Here is a 19,623-nt window from a genome sequence, read left to right on the forward strand (position 1 = left end):
TCTCATGGGAGTCTTGAATAAAATTACTTCAAACAGGGAGTCACAATTCCCCTAGCTCTAATGCAAAATGGAATTACAGCACCAGTAGCACAAACCACTTGATACAGATGCAGCTGCTGTAAGCAGTTTCTATGATGAAAGAACCAACACTGAAGAAATACTGCCTTTTTGTTTTCTCTGCAATGTACCTACAATTTAAAGGCAGAATGTGATGATTCAAGTGCATTTCACTAGTTGCAAGAAAGGAGGAAAAACATCCTAGAAGTGCAGCAAGACCACACTGCAGTAATTCTAGCCCTTCAGAAAGCTGACACAACTCTGTCATCCTGTAGTGAGGTTTGAAGTCATTTTTTTTTTGGTGTTTGGGCATATTTAGTACGTTGAGAGATTAAAAAAATACTACCAAGAAATTAAAACTTGGATGGCATTTTGAAAGCAGTAGGTCACTGAGGTTGTAGACAAAGAAATTACAAGTGTGGAGACAGAAGTGCAATCTAAGCAAAGAAAGTAAAAAAAAAAAAAGTTCAGCTAAACATCTCTAGGAGGAAAATATTTTATCATTAACTTGCCGCACATCTACAACTCATACAAAACTCATCTTACTAAAACCAAAGGCAGTATCTATCTAGGAAGGCATTAAAGCTTTGTAACCATTGGAATAAGTGGGTGGCTCCAAAAGTAATGCCTCCTATTTTATTCTGTTGAACCACAATGTCAGAGGTACACGTTGGTGGTATGGCAGTACAGGTTGAATCCTCCCACCAATATCCTGTCACATTTTGTTGCCATGCAACAGAGGGGCAGTCTGTCACAATGGCATCTGACATAGAACTGCATACACAACAAAGATGTATCACTGAATTCTTCCATGCAGAAAAACAGCACCGACATTCATCACCACTTGCTCAACGTTTATGAGCTCAACGTTTGTGAGCACAATGAGGCAGTGGGTGGTGCATTTCAGCAGTGGCAACAGTAGGGCATCTACTGGTGCAGATTTCAATGAACGCAGCAGAAAGGCTCTTGTTCATCACTTATGGTGGTGACTATATTGAGAAAGTGTTTTGTAACTGAGAATTTGCTCTAACAGGGCTATTGTGCTCTTTGCATCTGCTGTAGTTTCCATAGAAAGAAACAAGAGGCAGCACTATCAGAGTGACCCATGTACTTTGAGTTTTAAGGGGATAAGGAAGGGTTAGCGAGAGTGAAATCAGGAAGAGCATAAAGACAGGAATCAGTCATGAATCCCAAACAAACCACGACACGTGACGCTACAAATTCATTACCCTGCTTCTTGATCTCCTTTTTCCTCCAACTAGCTTCATAAACCGATTGTACTGCTCCTCTTGATTTGAGAGGTCCCTAATTTTTCTGATTTCTTCTTCTCTCTTTCTTCTCTCCTCCTCCTCTTCTTGTTTCCTCTGGTCTTCCTCTTTCTGACGCCTATCTTGTTCCTTTTGTTGCTGTATCTTCTTTGATGTCTTTGTCTGTTGTTTCCTCAAAGTTTGCTTGCCTTTAAATAAAAAGATAAGTGATTAACTCTACTTTAACTAAATAGTTCCCCAATTCCTAGAATCTTCAGGATCTCTTAGTAGATGAAGACCGTTCCAGAAGGATTAATGGCTCATAATTCACTGTTTCACAAAACATACTATGTCTTTTTTCAGAGCATCCATTGTAGTTTCCAATTTCAGTAACATTAACTTATTACCTGTAGAACTTGTCTTTTTTGTTGAATGTGCTTTTGCACTGGCTTTGACCTTCTGTGTTACAGTTTTCGTTTTTGTTAATTTTTCCTTGCTTTCCTTCATCACCTGTTGCTCTTTTTGTTGCCATTTTTTACTAGCAGACTGAAGTGCAAGAAGCCTAAGCTGCAATTCAGACATCTCCTCCTCCTCATCAAGCAGTTTCTTGAGAGGAAAAAAAGAAAAAAAAAGGATGAGACAAAGTCAAGAAGTATCATTTAGTATGTCATTTAGTGAGTGAATATTTTTGGAAAGTCTTTTAAAGTCTGTCCCTACATTTCTTAAAAGAAGATTAAAATAATGCTCTAATGGTGAAGTGCTGTTCCTGTAGAATCAACCGCTTCTATCACTGAAATGTTTCTGAACCACAGTTTGGAAAAAAATCGTAAGAAATACCATAAAGCAATGACACCTTACTTATTGGGGACTACTTTCTTACCTTTTCAGAGATTACATCTGAACTGCTAGGCTTCCGTGTTGATGTTTGTTCTTTGTCTTCTGCACCTTTCAAAAGAGAATGGTTTTGAGCAAGTTGCTTCTCATGAAACAACAGAATATTAGAATTAAATACAGAAATGAATCTATACAAAACTATCAATGGTACACTACCAGAATTATAATTTTAAGTTATATGTACACATTAAAAACCATTAATGGCATATCTGATGAAATCTGCATCATCAAGAAGGGATAAGCCTAAGGCAAGATTTGACTCTTCAAATAGTCCTCTGGCTCTACTTCCCCAAGCAGAGCAGAACAGATCAAGAAACAAGACAAGAGCAAGGCTTCTCGCCATCCACTTTAGCCAGCATCTTGCATCAGTTACTGCTCTGAGCATCTCAGATCCCACTGGCAGATATTTTGAGTAACGGGTCAGTTGTCTGCAGAGTGAAATAAAGGCTCAATGCTGCAGTAAGAATGTACTTGGTTCATTTCACACCAAATATACAGTTATCCTATGAAAGTGAAAAGCAAATAGTAATGCTTTTCCCATAAATACATTGGCAAATCAATTTTAGACTGCCCGAAAACCATGAATCTGTTTATTATGCTTTACATATTTACATACAGCATACAGAGTGCTATATCATTTAATAAATCTAACCAATCCTGATTAACACAATAGTATTATTATATATCAATCAATAGTATATTTAACATTGTATTGTATAATTATAATGGAAAATATAGACAATTATGAACAAATAGATGCTTTGCAACCCTCTCCTGTATCAGCCTTTCTTCAGAGAGATTCCTCACCAAGAAAGTTACATCAGTGGAAAGACTGCAGTCAGCACAGCTTGCTTTCTTCTCAGTATTTTATGAAAAGTCACAAAGAGGTTGCTTAAAATATACTAAGAGCTTATACCTAAATAAAAACAGTGCACAGCAAGAGTTTGGATATGCATGTTGTTGTTTTTTTAATAACACACACGAGGGAGAAAAATAATTATTTAATGCCCATCTGCATTCTAAAAAGATAAATCAAAGAAGTTACTACACTAAGCAAAGTTCTCCGTCACTCAGTCCACAGGATGGAAGCGAGGAGATGCAGATAAGGACATGGTACGTAAACTAGAAGACGAAGACACAGGCAAAACAGACTAATGAGAAGCAAGAGAGGAAGGAATAACACTGTAAAGCCTCTGTGAGTGCAGTGGACTTGAACTACAGATTCAATTCTAGAATACATAAGCTTTACTCAGCTTTAAGACAAATTCTTCAACTCTGGAAGGTCAGGACACCCAAGAAACCAGTTTGTAAAAAAAAAAAAAAAAGAATGTTGCTGATGTCTTAGTATATGCATAATTAAGTAGCATGCATTTACTTGTTACTCATTAATTTGCAGTAATTAAAATCCAGATCTTTCCTACTCTGGAAACATGTATTACACCACCATAAAGGCCTCCATCTTGTGCATTCTGCCTGCTTTCAGGTCATCTTCATCATATGTTTAACTGAGCAGTTTCCAAAAATCCATATGTTCTCAGTACACCTATTACAACATATATTTCCCCTATCATATGACCAGGTACTTTCATTCTCACTGCTTTCGAACTTTGAAGGCAGATTTTCTTGCAGACTCTCTTGCTTTTGAAATAGTCTTTTATTCCTGCCTTGCAACTTCCTCCTGCAAGCTACTGTTTTCCCTTTTCGTATGGCCAAAATTGACTGCCTATGCTCCCCCACATCTCCCATTAAAAATTATGTTCCTTCTTAAGGAATATCTGAATTTTTGTTTAATTAATTGGAAAAAAGCAAGGGGAAAAATATCTAGGAAGGTTTATCTAGTAATTATCAGTTTTCTCTAGCTCTTTACTGAATTTTTAAAAATACCTCCCTTCTAAATTCTGATACTGAAGTCACACATGAATTCCCAGTACAAAAAAGACAGAGATCTCTTGGAAAGAGTCCAGCGGAGGGCCACAAAGATGGTGAAGGGCCTGGAGCATCTCTCCTATGAGGAAAGGCTGAGTGAACTGGGTCTGTTCAGCCTCAAGAAAAGAAGACTGAGAGGGGACCTGATCCAGGTCTACAAGTATCTAAGGTGTGGGCGGCAGAATGGCGAGGCCGGACTGTTTTCAGTGGTGAGTGGAGACAGGACAAGGGGAAACGGCCAGAAACTGGAGCATAGGAAGTTCTGCACAAATGTGCGCAAGAACTTCTTTACAGTGAGGTGACGGAGCACTGGAACAGGCTGCCCAGGGAGGTGGTGGAGTCTCCTTCTCTGGAGATGTTCAAGACCTGCCTGGATGCCTACCTGTGCGACCTACGGTAGGGAACCTGCTTTGGCAGGGGGGTTGGACTCCATGATCTCTGGAGGTCCCTTCCAACCCCTACAGTTCTGTGATTCTGCAATATGAATTGATCATTCTGACTTTGAGTGTTCTAGTCCCACCCTTCTTCATGTTCCTACAAATCACTCACGTGTATCTTTAGTCCATTCATTTAGCAATTTGTCTCTTCCCACTCAAATTGATAGTTTATGCACACTGACAAATTAGCTACCATAAGATGACAAGTGACGTCTTTCAGCACATCCTCCAACACATTAAACATCATGTAGCAGAACCAGCTGGAGGCTCAAATTAAGAAATTTAAGCTAACTCAGTTTGCTCATCTTAAAAGTAATTTCAAGGACCTTTACGAGAAGGTCTTCATCTGTCAAAAAAAAAAAAAATAAATAAACAAAACACACCACAACCATGCTTCCAAGCAGTTTTGGTGAATTACATAGAAGAGGAAGCCAATACAGCAAGATTTACTGTATCACTTTAAACTAAAATCCTAGTTTCAATTACATTATTCAGTACAATACTTTCGAACACTTAACAAATATGATAAATTAAGGCATGCAAAAAGAACTATAACAAAACAAGCGAGCTACAACAACTTTACAGGTATTTACCTTGAGTGGATTCTGTGACTTCAGATTTCTGTGACGACTGCTTTGTTCCTTCTTTGACTTTTTTCAACCTGCTCCTCTCAGCTGGAGTGGGCAGTTTTTGTCTGAGAGGTTTCAGTTCAAATGCCTGAAAGGCCATAACCGGATTTTTCTCCTCAGGAGAAACTTCTTTTATAGCATCTGTTTTAATACTGTCATTTTCTACAGTTATTTGGTCCTCAGTGTCTGCTGTTTTACTATCATCTTGTTGTTCATTTTCTTCCCTGTTGCTCAGAGCCAATCTTTCATCCTTATTAATGTACTCAAGCTCCAACTGTATCTGCTTATACTTCAGGAGCAGATCCTCAAAACTTTCTTCCACAGAGTTTTCACTTTTAGAAGAATAGTTCTGTTTTCTAGATGGAGACCTTCCAAAAGTTTTGGCTGAATTACCAGTTAAGAAAAGTAAGAAAAGAGCATGTATAACATTCACATAGCAAAGGTAAGACTGATGACAAACAGAACTTAAATTGATTTAGTTTTCTCTTCAGGATAGCTTGAAAAATATCATCTACAACAGCAGCACATAAAAGATGTGTCACTGTCAGATATGGACAGCAAAAATAAACACTTTTCTCATATCATCAACTTAAAAGAATACCCTAAAATTCCTGAGATGCCTTCTTTATCTTGGGACAACTGCTGTAATGATGAGAAGGTTCCATATTACAAAGAGCAAGCTGAACTCCTAGAGGTCCTAACTCTAGTCCTGGCTGCCCAGCTGATCGCCTGAAAAAGATAGGTTGAATTCATTCTCATTGATTTTATCCTTTCATAAATGCCAACATCTAGCCACAGCACAATTACAGACTGCAGAAACCGTAGCTCAACAAGCGAGGTAAGGCATCACATAGCCAACAGCTGTGGGGAAGAAAAAATGTTGGCTAAAGACTTGCAATCAAAACACTTAGGAGAGGATTTGGAAGTATTAATTAGTCAGAAAAAGTTGTCAAGAAAATTTGTATCCGCTGGGAGTAGGTAGTCAAGCTGTTCAAGGCAGGCAGTGGAAACATTCTTAGCGAGAGTCTTACCATGCAAGTGTGTTCTGCACACAGCTACCCTTCACAGAACATCCCAAGTTGGGCAAAAACCCATAAGGATCATTGAGTTTAACTCCTACTTCTCCTACCTTGAAAATCTTAAAGTTGAAAGATAAACAATCTAGTAAAATAATTACCCCCAGGAAAAAAAAAACATAGGATACTGAGTCAAGTTTGACTCATTGAACTTACAATATCAGCACTGACTCAAAGTTAGTTATGAGAAATGCTTTTTCCAACATGGTATATTTTGAGTAAAAAATTAAAAGCTAAGATAGTTAAGACCTATCTAAAAAATCCTTATTAGAGAAAAAAGCAGAACACATCAACAACTTGGATATTTCACTATTTTTAGACTAAAGATTCTTGCTGCTTATCCTGCATAAACAAATCTGTGTAACAAAACATTTCCTGCTCTAACAATGCTCTCCTAAGTGTCAGCACATAAGATAAAACTACGTTAAATCCACAAGGCAATCAAAAACTGGAGGAGTTTTACAAATATACTGGAAATACATCCAAAATGTAAGAGCTTTGTGAAAAATAGCCACAAATTACCTACGAATTCTGTCAATTCTGTCAAACTCAAAGGTTTCTGCTGCTAACAAAATGTGTGTAATTTTGTGAGTGACAGGAAAATCTGAAGCTGATTAACTTATTTAACACAACTTATAAAAATAAACCTAAAAATGATTTGATAATTTCAATACTGAAACAATTTCTGGAGACATCTGGAGTTGGGTCACAGAAGACAAAGTTCTGAAAAGTTTTTTTAAGCTTGGATTAATGAAGTTGCTACAGCTCCCAAAAAGGTACTCATAAGAAACGTGGTGTTTATTGCGGTTTTGGCTTTTAGCTGTGACAGTTAATTTTCTTCACAGTCACTGGTATGGTATTTATTTTGGATTTAGGATGAATCAGTGGTGATAATACACTGATGTTTTTGTTGCTGCTGAGCGGTGCTTACACAGAAACAAGGACCTTCCATTTTTTCAAGCTGTCCCACCAACAAGAAGCTGGGAGAGGACAGAACCTAGGTCAGCTGAACCACATGGCCAAAACGATGCTCTGTGCTACCTGGCACAGTGCTCAGCAATAAAACTGGGGGCAAACAGCCTGGATTAGGGGAGAGCTACTGCTGCTCCAGGGCTAGCTAGGCATCAGCCAGTGACAAGCAATCGCATTTTGCACCACTTCCTTTTGTATTTTTTCCTTCCTCTCCCATTTCTCTCTCAGTTTATTAAACTATCTCAACCCTCAAGTTTTTACCTTTTTACCTCTTTCAGTTCTCTCAGTCATCCCATTGGGTCACATGATACTTAGCTGCCCACAGAGTTAAACCACAACAGTGTTCCATGAATGCAGGTTTGCTGGCTTTTTTCATATATAGCTCTAGATACAGAGTGTAAGATTAGGTGAGTGCCATTAGAGGCAGACAGGAGTGCATTAGAACAACAGTTCTATTAACACTGGAGAGCCTACAAACTACAACCAAAAAGAGATCAACTGATTAGAAAAAAAAACTGAAAAGGGAAGAGGTTATAATTCAACAGTAACCCTAAGCCACACTGTGGCTCCATGTTTCAGACCCAGAACTCCACAAATCTCTACATAAGAATTTCTACAGAAGGCTCATTCAACAGCTCCACACTGAAGTTGCTAGGAAATAAAAACATAAATCTATTAAAAGCTAATATCCAAAGAAAAATAATTATTTAACTCTGATTTACTCCAACTCATCTACACTTCCTCTCCTACAGAGCGCACACAAAGTAGCAGTTACATGGATAAAGAAAAAAAAGCCATTATTTGTTAGCAGACCTTCACATTTCTCACCTGTCCTGTGAAATTCCAAATATCACCCATTGCAGTGAACCTCCTTGTACCAGTTCATGTGAGTGTCTCATCTGAAGTCACTTGCTAATTGCACCCCTCCTCCATTCACATCAGCAATATGAAATATCTCAATATGTAGGGATACTCTAATACCAACTCATTTGGATAGTAAAGACATGAAAAAATATAATTCATATTTTAGAGAGAAAATCATGGGCCTTCCTTAATTAATCCATTAGAACCAAATGTGACTTAAGGGGCAACAGCATTAGAAAATCACCTATAATATTCAAACAGAAGAGTGCATCTTACATATAAACAATAAAAGACTTCATTTCCTTGCTCATTTGGTTTGAAAACCAAATTATCAGTTTCTGTATGATCCCTTAAAGTGTCCAAGACGACTGTATCTGTATCAAGCATTGTAAGATCAGCTGAGAATGATAAACATACTTGCCCTGCAAATTACACAGAAAGTAACTATTTTCTGGTACTTTGAGCAACACTTCGAACTAAGAGCTATAGCCTCTATTTTCAGCACTGGCACTGTTGCACTGTGCAACCTTGGGGCAAATCACATCTTCATTCCCTGCCTCCAAGATAAGAAACAATCCTTGAATGAAGAGTTATGAAGGTTTCAGGAACACTCTTAACATCACCAGACAAGATTAAGAACAGCTCTTTATCAGTAATTTACATATTCTCTCTGCATACCGAAAAAGAACGGTTGACACAGATACATAATCTTGGCTCCAAAGTAGCACAGGGAACCAATGAGCAGCTTTCAAAGCCTTAAGTCCTAGGACAAGTAGGAGAAGAAAAAAAAAATCCTTGTTCTTGGGGACAAGCAGCACAACCAAAAAACAAGTCACATCTTTCAACTATGGCTACAGATTCAACAAAGCAGCATAAGATTCTGGAAAACAACTTTCAAGCACTAATTATTTTGCTCAAGTTTTGCTGGGTGGTTTGTTTGTTTGTTTTTAGTATCTGTGTTCTCAGGCAGTTGCATCAAGTCTCAATGCCATGCTACCCCAAAGTTACAGTTGGCATCTAAATTGTTTTTTTTCCTATAGTGGTTCTGGAAAATGAGATTTTTCCACTGCTTTTCCTATTTCTACTCTTAATGGGAGAAAACTTTAAAACCCATGAAAACCACCTCAGCAAACTTATCCAGAAGCAACTGATAGAGAATATCTAGAAGAAACACTGGGTGTGGCTTTAAACAGAAACAGGGCATTCCATGTTACCTGAACTCCCACGTAATGCACCTTCTGTGTACAGAGCCCCAAGTCACATTTAATGTGAGTTTGGCTTTAGCTACAAATAACCTCTGAAGGGCTGCAAGTGAAAATGAAAGAAGGGCAGATCCTTCATTGCCCAACAAGGGAAATTAACAAGCTCAGCGCTTTAGTTTTATAACTAGGACACTTCAATCATATATTGTCTCACTGACACCACATCCTAAGGCTCACTTCGGGCTAGCACAGCAGCACCTCGAATCCAACAGAGCAGGGCTTTGTTTCAGGCTATGCTTTTTTCTATCCCTGATCGGGCCGGGCAGGCTGCAGCGCCGTCCCAGCGGGAACCCGGCTGCCCGGAGCCCCTGGCGGCGGGAGGCAGAGCCAAAGGAGCCGCGTCCCTCCCCGCGCCCCGGGCCACGTAGCGCAGCGCTGACAACACAGCGGGCCCACCCGGCAGCTCGGGCCGCCGCCCCCCGGCAGAAGGAAGGATACATTTCCGAGGCGAGGGCTCTCTCCAGCCCTGGCTGCCGCTGAAGCCAGCGCAGCTTCCCCCTCCGGGCGGCCTTCCCGGCGGGTTGCCGCCCCTCTCGCCGCCGCCCCGACTCCTACCCCAGCGCCATCCGCCTCGGTAGGGCCGGCCTCGGAAGCGGAATCGGTCCAGGGCGTTGTGACTGCGCTCCCAGAAGGAGAGCCGGGGACCAGTCTCCGAGTGCGGGCCCGACGGCATCCGCGGCGCGGGCAGAGGCGGCGGGTGGGAGCGGAATGAGTCCTTGGGCCGGTAACCGCCGTGGCCGTGCAGGTGGCCCATCTCGGGCGGGGGCTGGTGCCGCGACCGCGGGAAGCGCCGAGAGGACGACAGAGAGATGCCGCCGCGGAGGCCAGGAGGCGGCCTGCGCCTCGAGTAGGGCCTGTTGCCCACCAGGCCGCCGCCGGGCTCGGAGCCGCCGCCGCCGCACGGCCCGGAGCCGTTGTTGTCATCGTCGCTGATCTCGCCGTCTTCCAGCTCTCCCTCTTCCTTAGGGGAAAGCCCGCTAGAATCCAGCGCTGTCTCCGCGGGTGCGGCCTCCGCGGCGGCCATGGAGCCCGAGCCAACAGTGAAGAGAGGCACAGCGAGAGCCGCGCGGCCGGCTTCGCTTCCTGCGCACGGCAGCTCCACGCCTCGCCCCCTCCCCAGCCGCCCACCCTGCGCGGCCCCGACCCGTGCGAACTTCTCGCGAGACCACGCCCTGTCCCCGCTGCCCCGTTACGCAACTACGAAAAGAACGCGAGGGCTGGAAACGACTCCCCAAGCGCGGGGCGCCCTGGGTAATGTAGTTCCCAGCTCGAGACGGGGCCGAGAGGGGCGGGGAAAACCTGTGGCTCAGCCAATAGCAGGCCAGTGGGAGTGCAGGCGCCAATAGAAACTCGAACCGCCATGTCGGTGGAGGAGGCTGCCATCTTGTTGAGGGGAAGCGCGCTGCCTGGAAAAGGGGGGCGGTGGAATAGTTGTGAGCGGCTGCGTGGCCCGTGTGGTGATTGCGTGTACGTTTCTGAATCTTGGAGAAGACTGACGCCTTTCAGCGTTTTTCTTTTTCTCAAGAGTGAATAGTAATTTTTTTTTCAGTTAATAATGTGCTACAAGTGCCATAAAAAATAAAATTATCAAATCTCCTTATTTTTTTTCTCTTTCTTTCTCTATGATACGACATGATGAATGGATGATACCTATGTGCTGCAAAGCCCAAAGCAATGTGCTCAAGACTCTCTGAGTACCCATCCTCTTCTTTTGACCCGAGGGGACAAATGTATGACTATGAGCAGGTGCTCTTTCAGTGATGTGGCTTATTACAAATTCAGAGTAATGGAATCTGTATATCACGTCCTAAATCTCTCCAACGCCTCCTATCTGAAGCAGTGCTGAATCTATTAAAATAGTTTCAAAGAAGAATGATGAAATTTTTTTTTTTTTTTCTTTCTGGCAATCATCCGTCATAACGCAGTGATATGTGTTTCGTGTCGATTTTATTCAGGTGGATATAACCCCTAGAAATCATGCTTAATTGGCGAGTTGCCCTGTTTTAGATAACCTGTGCTCAACAGGTCTCCAAAAGACTGGTAGATGAGCACAAGACCTACTGAGAGCTTTCTGAAGCAGCTGCTGGAAGCCAAGCAGGGCTTATAAAACATTGTTAGCTTCATCTGTCTGTGCCTGAAATCCCATCTGCTGCGGTTACAAATGTTTCAATATCACCACCTCTAGTGTTGCAAAGGGCAGAAATTTCCTGCCCAAGAACTGTTTGTTTATTTGGGCATCCCAGAGCTTTGCATGTATACGGTTTCCATTTTCTTTGTATACAGACAACTAACTCTGTTTCTAAGAGTTTTCACACAGCAGTAGATACCAGTTACAGCGTTTTGCAGAGGGAAAGGGAAGTGCTTACAAAACTGTAAGGAATTGGCAGAGTAGTAGGAGCTCAATGGGAAGTTAACCCCATGTGGTGTTCCCACTCCATTCAATGCTGCTGTTTGTTTGCCCAGAACTCATCTAACAAGTGAGCTGAATTTATTCAGTGCCAGTATGTGATCTGCATTGTGAATTTCTACCTGAGGTATTTGACTATCTGAAAAAGGAGATTCCTGAAAATCTTCTAGTGTTTTTTAATGTCATTTGGTATTATATGATCACACTGTATTATGTAGTATGATATTTTATTTCAATATATATATATATGTATATGTATGTATATATATATATGTAGTATGATATTTTATTTACATGATACTGTAACTGGAGGATCCTTTTTCTTACATTATAGAATTATCAGGCAAGCAATTTTATTTCTGAACTTCCAGGAAGAAGATGATTCTTCCACTGTATTCATCACTAGTAATAAACTGATTAATTGATAATGTTCTCTACTATAAAAGGAATAAAATGGCATAAGGAAAAAGAACGTGTTGATCTGATATGTCTACATATCTACATATTTATACAAATGCACACCAACATTTGAAAACTGCCTTTCTAAAATAAAACATTAAGAATCTTCCATATTCCATAGGTAATAGATGGAGAAATCCTGTGAGGTTTTATTACAGTTTGTAAATGTTAGATGAAATCCAAAATAAATAAATGTTCTCTTTGATGTATTTGACTTCATACACTCGAAGGATATCTATTATAGCTGCTGGAGCACCATTTTTGTTTTAAATACTGAATATATTTTCAATAAAGTCAAATGGAACAATTTAAAATATCAGAAAGCATATGTCTTAATATAGAACATGGAATTTGACTTTTCCTTTGTCATATCTCCTGCGTATTTTCTGCACCTCTAGACATGGGCAAAAAAGCATTGGGGAAATAGTATGTTTATGAAAACAAATTTCTAACATCTGTGTATACAAGCAGCTAAGGCTGATTGAATTAAAATATATCATCCAGATCTCTTCCCGAGACTCAGCTTGTACAGCTGGTAATAAGTTTTGTATTTAAACATAAGCAGCAAAGATCACATAAATAATAAATTAAATAGCTTTAATGCAGATAAGACTCATTTGCGTATTTTACAAATTTGAACAATGACTATTAGTGCAGCAATACTAATCCTACTACTGTTATTGCTCGTAAAGTTTTAAATATCCCTGACATAAAATATTACCATATGATTGTTTTTTTTGTGGTAGGTATCTCAAATTACCTGCCCAAAGCAAAATAAATAAATAAATAAATAGATAAAATACTATAATTAGTGATCTCCAATGATGTTGTAGCTTCAAGTTAGATATGCCTCATTTGTGGTCCACAAAATGTTAAAAATACATATTTTTCAAAGTTTCTGGTAAAAAAAAAAATGGCAACATTTACCATATTAAATGAAATTCTTACAAGCAGAGTGGAATCTTGTCTTTTGAAAGCACAATCTGATATTTAAGGATTGGGCAACATTTCCAAAAATAAAGGATGTTACATCTCTTCTAGTACCTGTATGGGAACTGCTGAGTCACAGCCTGAACCTCTGATTGATCACCTGAGGCGAGCCATGAGTCAGTCAGAGGAGCACAGGTGAAGGCAATTCAGCTGTGTTGCCGGAAGGGGTGGAGCCAGGCTGCAGCCCTCCTAGACCTATTGAAGAGCTGGCTACCAGTGGGGAAGGATCTCGTCTGGAGATCATCTCTCTTGGTGTTTTGTGGTGAGCCCAGCCAAAGGGTAAGCTCTTCCACTTATTCTCTTTTTGTTATCATTGACTATTTTACCTAACTCTCTTGATTATGTTGTGATTGTAACATCTTGATATCTATTGATTATACAAGTACCACAATGCTAGTACAGTAGAAGAAGCAGAAGAGTAGTTTGCTTTTTGTCTTCCAAGCTGGCCATTGCTTGAACACAGGCTGGACGTGAATCTGCTTGTGCAAGGTGGCATGTGACTTCCTTTTGCGTTGCTTGTTTTTGTAAGCTGTTTATCTTATGGCTTTTCTTGCTGTTGTTCTTCTTATAAACCCTTCTCCCACTGGTGGTGTGGAGGTGAGTGAGCAGCTGTGTGGGGTACATAGCTGTTGGCCAGGGTCAGCCCACTGTAGCAGGACACATAACTATATGCGGATTATTCATATGTTACTAATAAGTGCGTATTCAATTTTATATTGCTATGTAGTTGTGTTCCTAGCATACTTCTGTATTGTGTGTGTGTTTTCAGTTTGTTTATTTATTTTTGCATAAAAATGAGATAATTTACAGAAGACTATAAAAGCTTTTTAAATCAGAGAGTAGACTATAATCTTTACCTGTTTTGCTGAGTTGATATTAAAAATGAATCAGCCACATCGGTACTTGCTTGGAGACAAGAAATCAATTTTGGGGGACTGTTAAATTATTCACTGCCAGGCAGTTGCTAATGAAGACTTCTTTAAAATGTGAAAATGTCAAGGTTGTCACATGAGGTAATAACAGTGTCTGGTGGAGGAGTTGCAAGTTCAGTCTTTCACTAAGCGTACACAAGATTTTTTTTCTTTTGAGAAAGGCTTTATTATTAGGAATAGAGAATAGCTACTGCAGATAACTTTAAATGGAACACATGTACTCAAGTAGCAGTTAACTTCTTCCAGTGATATGTTTTAAAAAGAATTCTAATTGCCTCTAGAGAGCATAATGTCCATTCCTTTATCATGAGGTCAACAACTGAGGAACTCATTGGCATTTAAGACTCTAAATAAGCCTCTCTGAAAGGACTCAAAGAAATGAATGACATGCTGAGAAGCAAGCAGGTGAGAAACTTAACTGTAGAACTCATGCCATCTTTAAGGCAAAGACAACTTCAGTTGAGTTTGTATTGTACTTGAACTTAGTATGTCTGAGTTAACACCGAAGACTTTAGTGAGCGCGTAAAGAATTTTTTGCCCTGCACAGGGATGAATAGCATTCCTTAATTCTTCAGATTGTATGCATATGTAATCATGGTTGATCTAAATACAGAGCTAGAAATATCCTATAGTGTTTTTGTTCATTTGCCGTGTTAACATAGGCAGGTATTTTTTTATTTTTTAAGTATCTTGGAGTCGGATTCCTCTTCAGATAAAGGATTAAGAGAAATGTTATTTATGGCACATGGATGCTACAGTCGATGTCGTATTAGCTCTAGATGACGTATCTTATGTCTGTGGTCTTTTTTTTTTTTTTTTTTTGAATGCTTCCAAAATATTTCAAGGAGATAATCTGAAACTAACCATGCAAATCAGCATGTTTTTAAATAACAAAATCAAGTGCAGCTTTTCTATCAAGTGTGAATACTGCCATGGACTGCATGCAAAATTTTGGATCGAGAAAGAAGTGGAAAAAAATAAACCGCACACAAAGTCTCATATGAGACTTTTCTTTTTATGAGGCAGACAAAACTGTGCTGCATCATTTTCATTATATAAACATCCAGTATCTTTGTTAAAAGCACGATGGAAATAATGAGAAGCAATACACTGAGGTGTTCTGCATTTTTTTATCAGTTCTTAGCATTTCTCAATATGAACATTTTTAAAGTTGTATTTCCTACAGCATATATTCAGAGCAAAGGATGACAAAACTGGTCTCAGACACAAATCATAAGTTAGCTGTTACAACGGTAACAGGAGCCCTAATTGATACATTTTTTTATTTGGATGGAGGGAATGGTGAGTTATAAGTCAGTCGTTTGTTTGTATTGGTCATGGCAATGGAGTGGATAAAAATAAGTAACTCTTCCTTTTGACTGGGAAAGAAAGTTTTCTTCTTTACTTGCCCTTCAGAACTGTATTTCTGGGTGACTGAGAATGCATATCTTTAGCTTGGGAATAAAGGACTTGCCTTTTCACTTTATATAACTTCCACATATTATATAAGTAGTAACTTTCAAGTGCAAAAACTGCGCAGAATGTATCACCCCACTTTTCCTGTATTATAACAAGATGCTTTTCAACTAAGTCACTCTATCCCTGGTGTCACAGAATAAACACAGCCTATTTTGCAGATTTAGGTCAGGCAGAAGTGGGTTATTTCTACAGCAATGGGAGACAGCACAGAGTGACAGAGGTTCAGTTCTCTATCAGTGCAAACTTAAAAGTATAAACATTTACAGTAGATATAATCAGCTTTGAAAAGGGACTGATATGGCAGAGTAGCATCTGTGCAGGAGGAGACTTTGTCACAGCAGCTGTACCACTGTGTTCCTCATGATTTGGAGTCTGCAGCCCTGTGGTCTCAACATATCCCTGTTCATCTTGCTTGTCCTGTAACACTGCTGTGCCCTTGCCAAACTTTTAGGTGCAGGGAGTCTGCTGCCACCTTTCCCTCTTTGAGATTTTATTCTCTTACTATTCTGAGAGACCTTTAGTGTGCTACAGACAAGACACAGGTATCATGGCTCTTCTAATGAGGACTGTGCTGTCTAACCGTCTGTCCTTGCCTGTAGAATTAGGTGTCCAGCAGCATCAACTTTTGGATTTCATCTCTCTTTCCACCTCTGTTTACTACATGAATCCCATTTGCAAGGCTGGGATTAGTATGGTTACAGCAATAACTCTACATTTCTTAATACTGCAAATACAGTACAACCAACAATGATAATAAGAATAAAATGCTGTATATTTTTTTTTTTTTTTTTTTTTAAACCTAGAAACCCTAACTTTTTAAATGTTTACAGAGCAGTTCCACAACCTCCAATTATTGGATTGCTCTGCTTTGGCTGCTTCTTTTTTAATGTGTATGCTCAAATCCTAGATGGTTTCAAAATTGCCTGGCATATAGGTAAAACAGTGCATGTTTCACCCCAATGAGACAGCATAATGCCAAGTTTTAACCTGTTTTGACCACACAATATCAGACATTTCATTCCTTATGTGGTAAAAAGGATCCACAGTGTAATTGAAAATTTGCTTTAAATAATAGCTGGTAAATTAATATTCTTTTAATGGTTTTTGCCACCTCATGCATGGGAAGCATGACAGCCCAACAACTGTCATGTTCTGAGATAGCTCACATTTTCTGATAATATTCAGAAGGAAGAGGAAAAAAATGTTTTATAGCTGAGGTTATTATATAACATGATCCAAATGAGTCTTGTCAGAGACATGGGTATGCAAATATACCTTGAATAGCATAGGCTTTTAAGGGAGTAGGTATACAAGATGAGTTGAAATCAGTTCAGTAAGTGGTCAAATAATATTGTTCTAAAAATTCACAGTTTGGGTATGATTACCGTGCCCCACATAGTATGTTGCATTTGCTTTCAATTAGCAGCTGTTCTGAGGAGCATGCAGTCCCAGGTGGAGGGCAGAGTTGGATCTTCACACTTACATGTATTGGATTGACTTGGATCAGTTCCGCTTACTGTCATCAGATAATCTTGGACAAGCGATTGCTGCCCTGTGGGGATTGCAAACTGATCTTTTATTTATTATAACAAATTACATGCTATAGGACACATGGTGACAACTTCATTAGAGTGATGAGGAACACTGAAACACACCCAACGTTTTGCAACATCTACGTCATTCTTGTAATGATAAGCCAACTCAAGGGTATCTTTATAGTTCACGCGGTGATGCAGTGACTTTCAACTTTCAGAGGACAGTGTCTCTGGGTTCCTTTCTGTTGATTTTTTCAGTTGTCTGTGTGTCACCTCAGTGTAGACTCAAGTTTGGGCTCACAAGAGTGACACAGTTCACAGCCAGGTTCTAGAAGGGCTTCTTTTACTGTCAAGATCACAAACATTTCATTAGAACTTTCTAATAATTCATCGTAACATCATCAATCATCTGTTGCTTGGGTAGATGCAGTGGCTTAGGTGCCTTGACACCATGGTAGAGATCTGGCCATTTAAGGACAGCTACTTCACAAATTTGGGGCAGTTTATTTAAATCAAAATTCTTTCTTTCAACAGCTCCTGAATGTAAATGCTGTTTTTCTGAGGCTTAACAGACCACCTGAACAGTGTGCTTATGAACTGAGTCCCTTGGTCACTGTGTAGTGTGAAGGGTCAATGAATTGAAGAATCAAACCAATAGTTCCTTGGTGACAGTAGCAGTATCTGCGTGTCTACATTGACTGTAGATGGCCTCTACCCATCAGAAGAATGTGTTTATGATTACAAGACTGTGTCTGTACTTACAGCACTTGGTTATCTCTATAAAATCCACTTAAAATTCACAACAGGATGTGCATTGTTTTGGGTGTGCAGCAACTTTGGTTTGGACTGTTTGCAAACCAACTTTCTGTACTGCTGCATGAGCCACCACATGGGTCACACCAGCAAGAGAGGAGAAGGGAACGTCAGGTGCAATACAGCCACTGCCCTGAGACTGACACAAGGAACTGAGGTGTGACTGGTATCTCTGCCCAAGCCAGCCATCATTTTCATCTTCTGGGTCCAGTTCCTGTAAAATAAGGCAGTTTTGAAAGAAAAGCAGATGGAGATGAGGCCTCTCACCCACAAAAAGGATTATGACTGCATTATGTGGGGAAACATTTCTGAGATCATAGATTCATACAGTGGCTTAAGCTGGAAGGAACCTTAAAGATCACCCAGTTCCAAACCCCCACCATGAGTAAAGTTGCCACTCAGCAGATGAGGCTGTCCAGAGCCCCATCCAACCTGGTCTCACACATCTCCAGGGATGTGGCATCCATAGCTTCTCTGGGCAACCTGTGCCAGTGCCTCACCACACCCTGAGTGAAGAATCTCCTCCTGACATCTAACCTATATCTCCCTCTTTCAGTTTAAAGCCAGCACCCTCACCCCCTCCCCCCTTGTCAGAACACATAAAAAGTCAGTCCCCCTCCTTCAAGTACTGCAAGGCTGCAATGAAGTCTTCTCAGAGCCTTCTCTTCTGCAAGCTAAACAAGCCCTAGTATCTTGTTCTGGCACAGTACAACATTCATGTGCATCTCCATTGCAGGAGGCACATCACAATGCTGTGGGGTTAAGGGTAGAACAGCAAATGAGAAATGCTGGCTGAAAACTAGAGTAATATTTGTTCTCACTTAACCATAATCTGTAAATATGCTGGGTTTTCCATTTTAAAAGGAAGGATATGACAAGGTGAGAAATAGCAAGAATTAAGAGATAATGAAGGATCAGAATATCTGGGTGTTTTTTTTTTTTCAATAATAATAATAAAAAGCAGCAGCAGCATCTGTTTTATTTGTTTTTTGTTTGTTTTGTTTTGTTTTTCTTTTTTCTTTAAATGTCTTTTCCTAACAGCTGAAAAATGCATCCCATTAGACCTGGTCCGCCAGCCTGCCTGAATACTTACACTCAGTAATTCATACTATTAAACATACCAACATTTATACTATTAAACACATTAAAGATGCCAAATTTGCAAAAATAAACTAGTTACAAAAGTTATAATACAAAATAGATTATGTATGATGTTTTTCAGTTTGTAGCTGTAAAAAGTGTTGGGATCACATTTCTGGAAAACTGAATCCATATGCAGAGAAGCATGACATGACCCTTAGTGCCAGGACAATGTTTTCAGCTTTACTTACAGCACTTCAGTGTTATTCTTCAGCTTATTCTGAATGATGAAAATGCCAGAAAATTAAAGGATTTCAAATGCTTTGTCTAGCTCTAAACACCTGTTGTTTGTGCTGTCTCCAGGAAAGCTCAGGAACCTTCACTTGGCAGAATGCATCTTTAAAACTGCAAGAAAATACAAGACAGGGGCGATATTCACAAAGGCTTAAAATAAAGGCTAATATTTGACTTTGTATTGCTAAACAGGGGAGCATGGGTCCAGACCCTGGCCTCAAGGGGTGACCCTTGTACTTAGGATTAACCCAATCTCTGGGGGATCTCCTA

The 19,623-nt window shown here is 40.0% G+C and overlaps 1 protein-coding gene across 1 annotated transcript in view; it reads right to left on the bottom strand.

Annotated features, from left to right (window-relative positions):
• Nucleotides 1-10,460, bottom strand: part of ZFC3H1 (zinc finger C3H1-type containing) — a 38,146-nt gene extending 27,686 nt beyond the window's left edge. Inside the window, exons 1-5 of the mRNA XM_042872496.1 lie at nucleotides 9,803-10,460; nucleotides 5,155-5,574; nucleotides 2,185-2,249; nucleotides 1,712-1,910; nucleotides 1,287-1,513 (exon numbers count right to left, since the gene is read on the bottom strand). Coding sequence (XP_042728430.1) covers nucleotides 1,287-1,513; nucleotides 1,712-1,910; nucleotides 2,185-2,249; nucleotides 5,155-5,574; nucleotides 9,803-10,388 — 1,497 coding nt within the window. The 5' untranslated portion in view covers nucleotides 10,389-10,460. The remainder of the gene's footprint in view (nucleotides 1-1,286; nucleotides 1,514-1,711; nucleotides 1,911-2,184; nucleotides 2,250-5,154; nucleotides 5,575-9,802) is intronic.
• Between the last annotated feature and the right edge of the window lie 9,163 nt (nucleotides 10,461-19,623).

The sequence above is a fragment of the Lagopus leucura genome, unplaced genomic scaffold, assembly GCF_019238085.1.
Source record: "Lagopus leucura isolate 7727_CA_CO unplaced genomic scaffold, USGS_WTPT01 Super-Scaffold_100008, whole genome shotgun sequence".
Classification (NCBI taxonomy): Eukaryota; Metazoa; Chordata; class Aves; order Galliformes; family Phasianidae; genus Lagopus; species Lagopus leucura.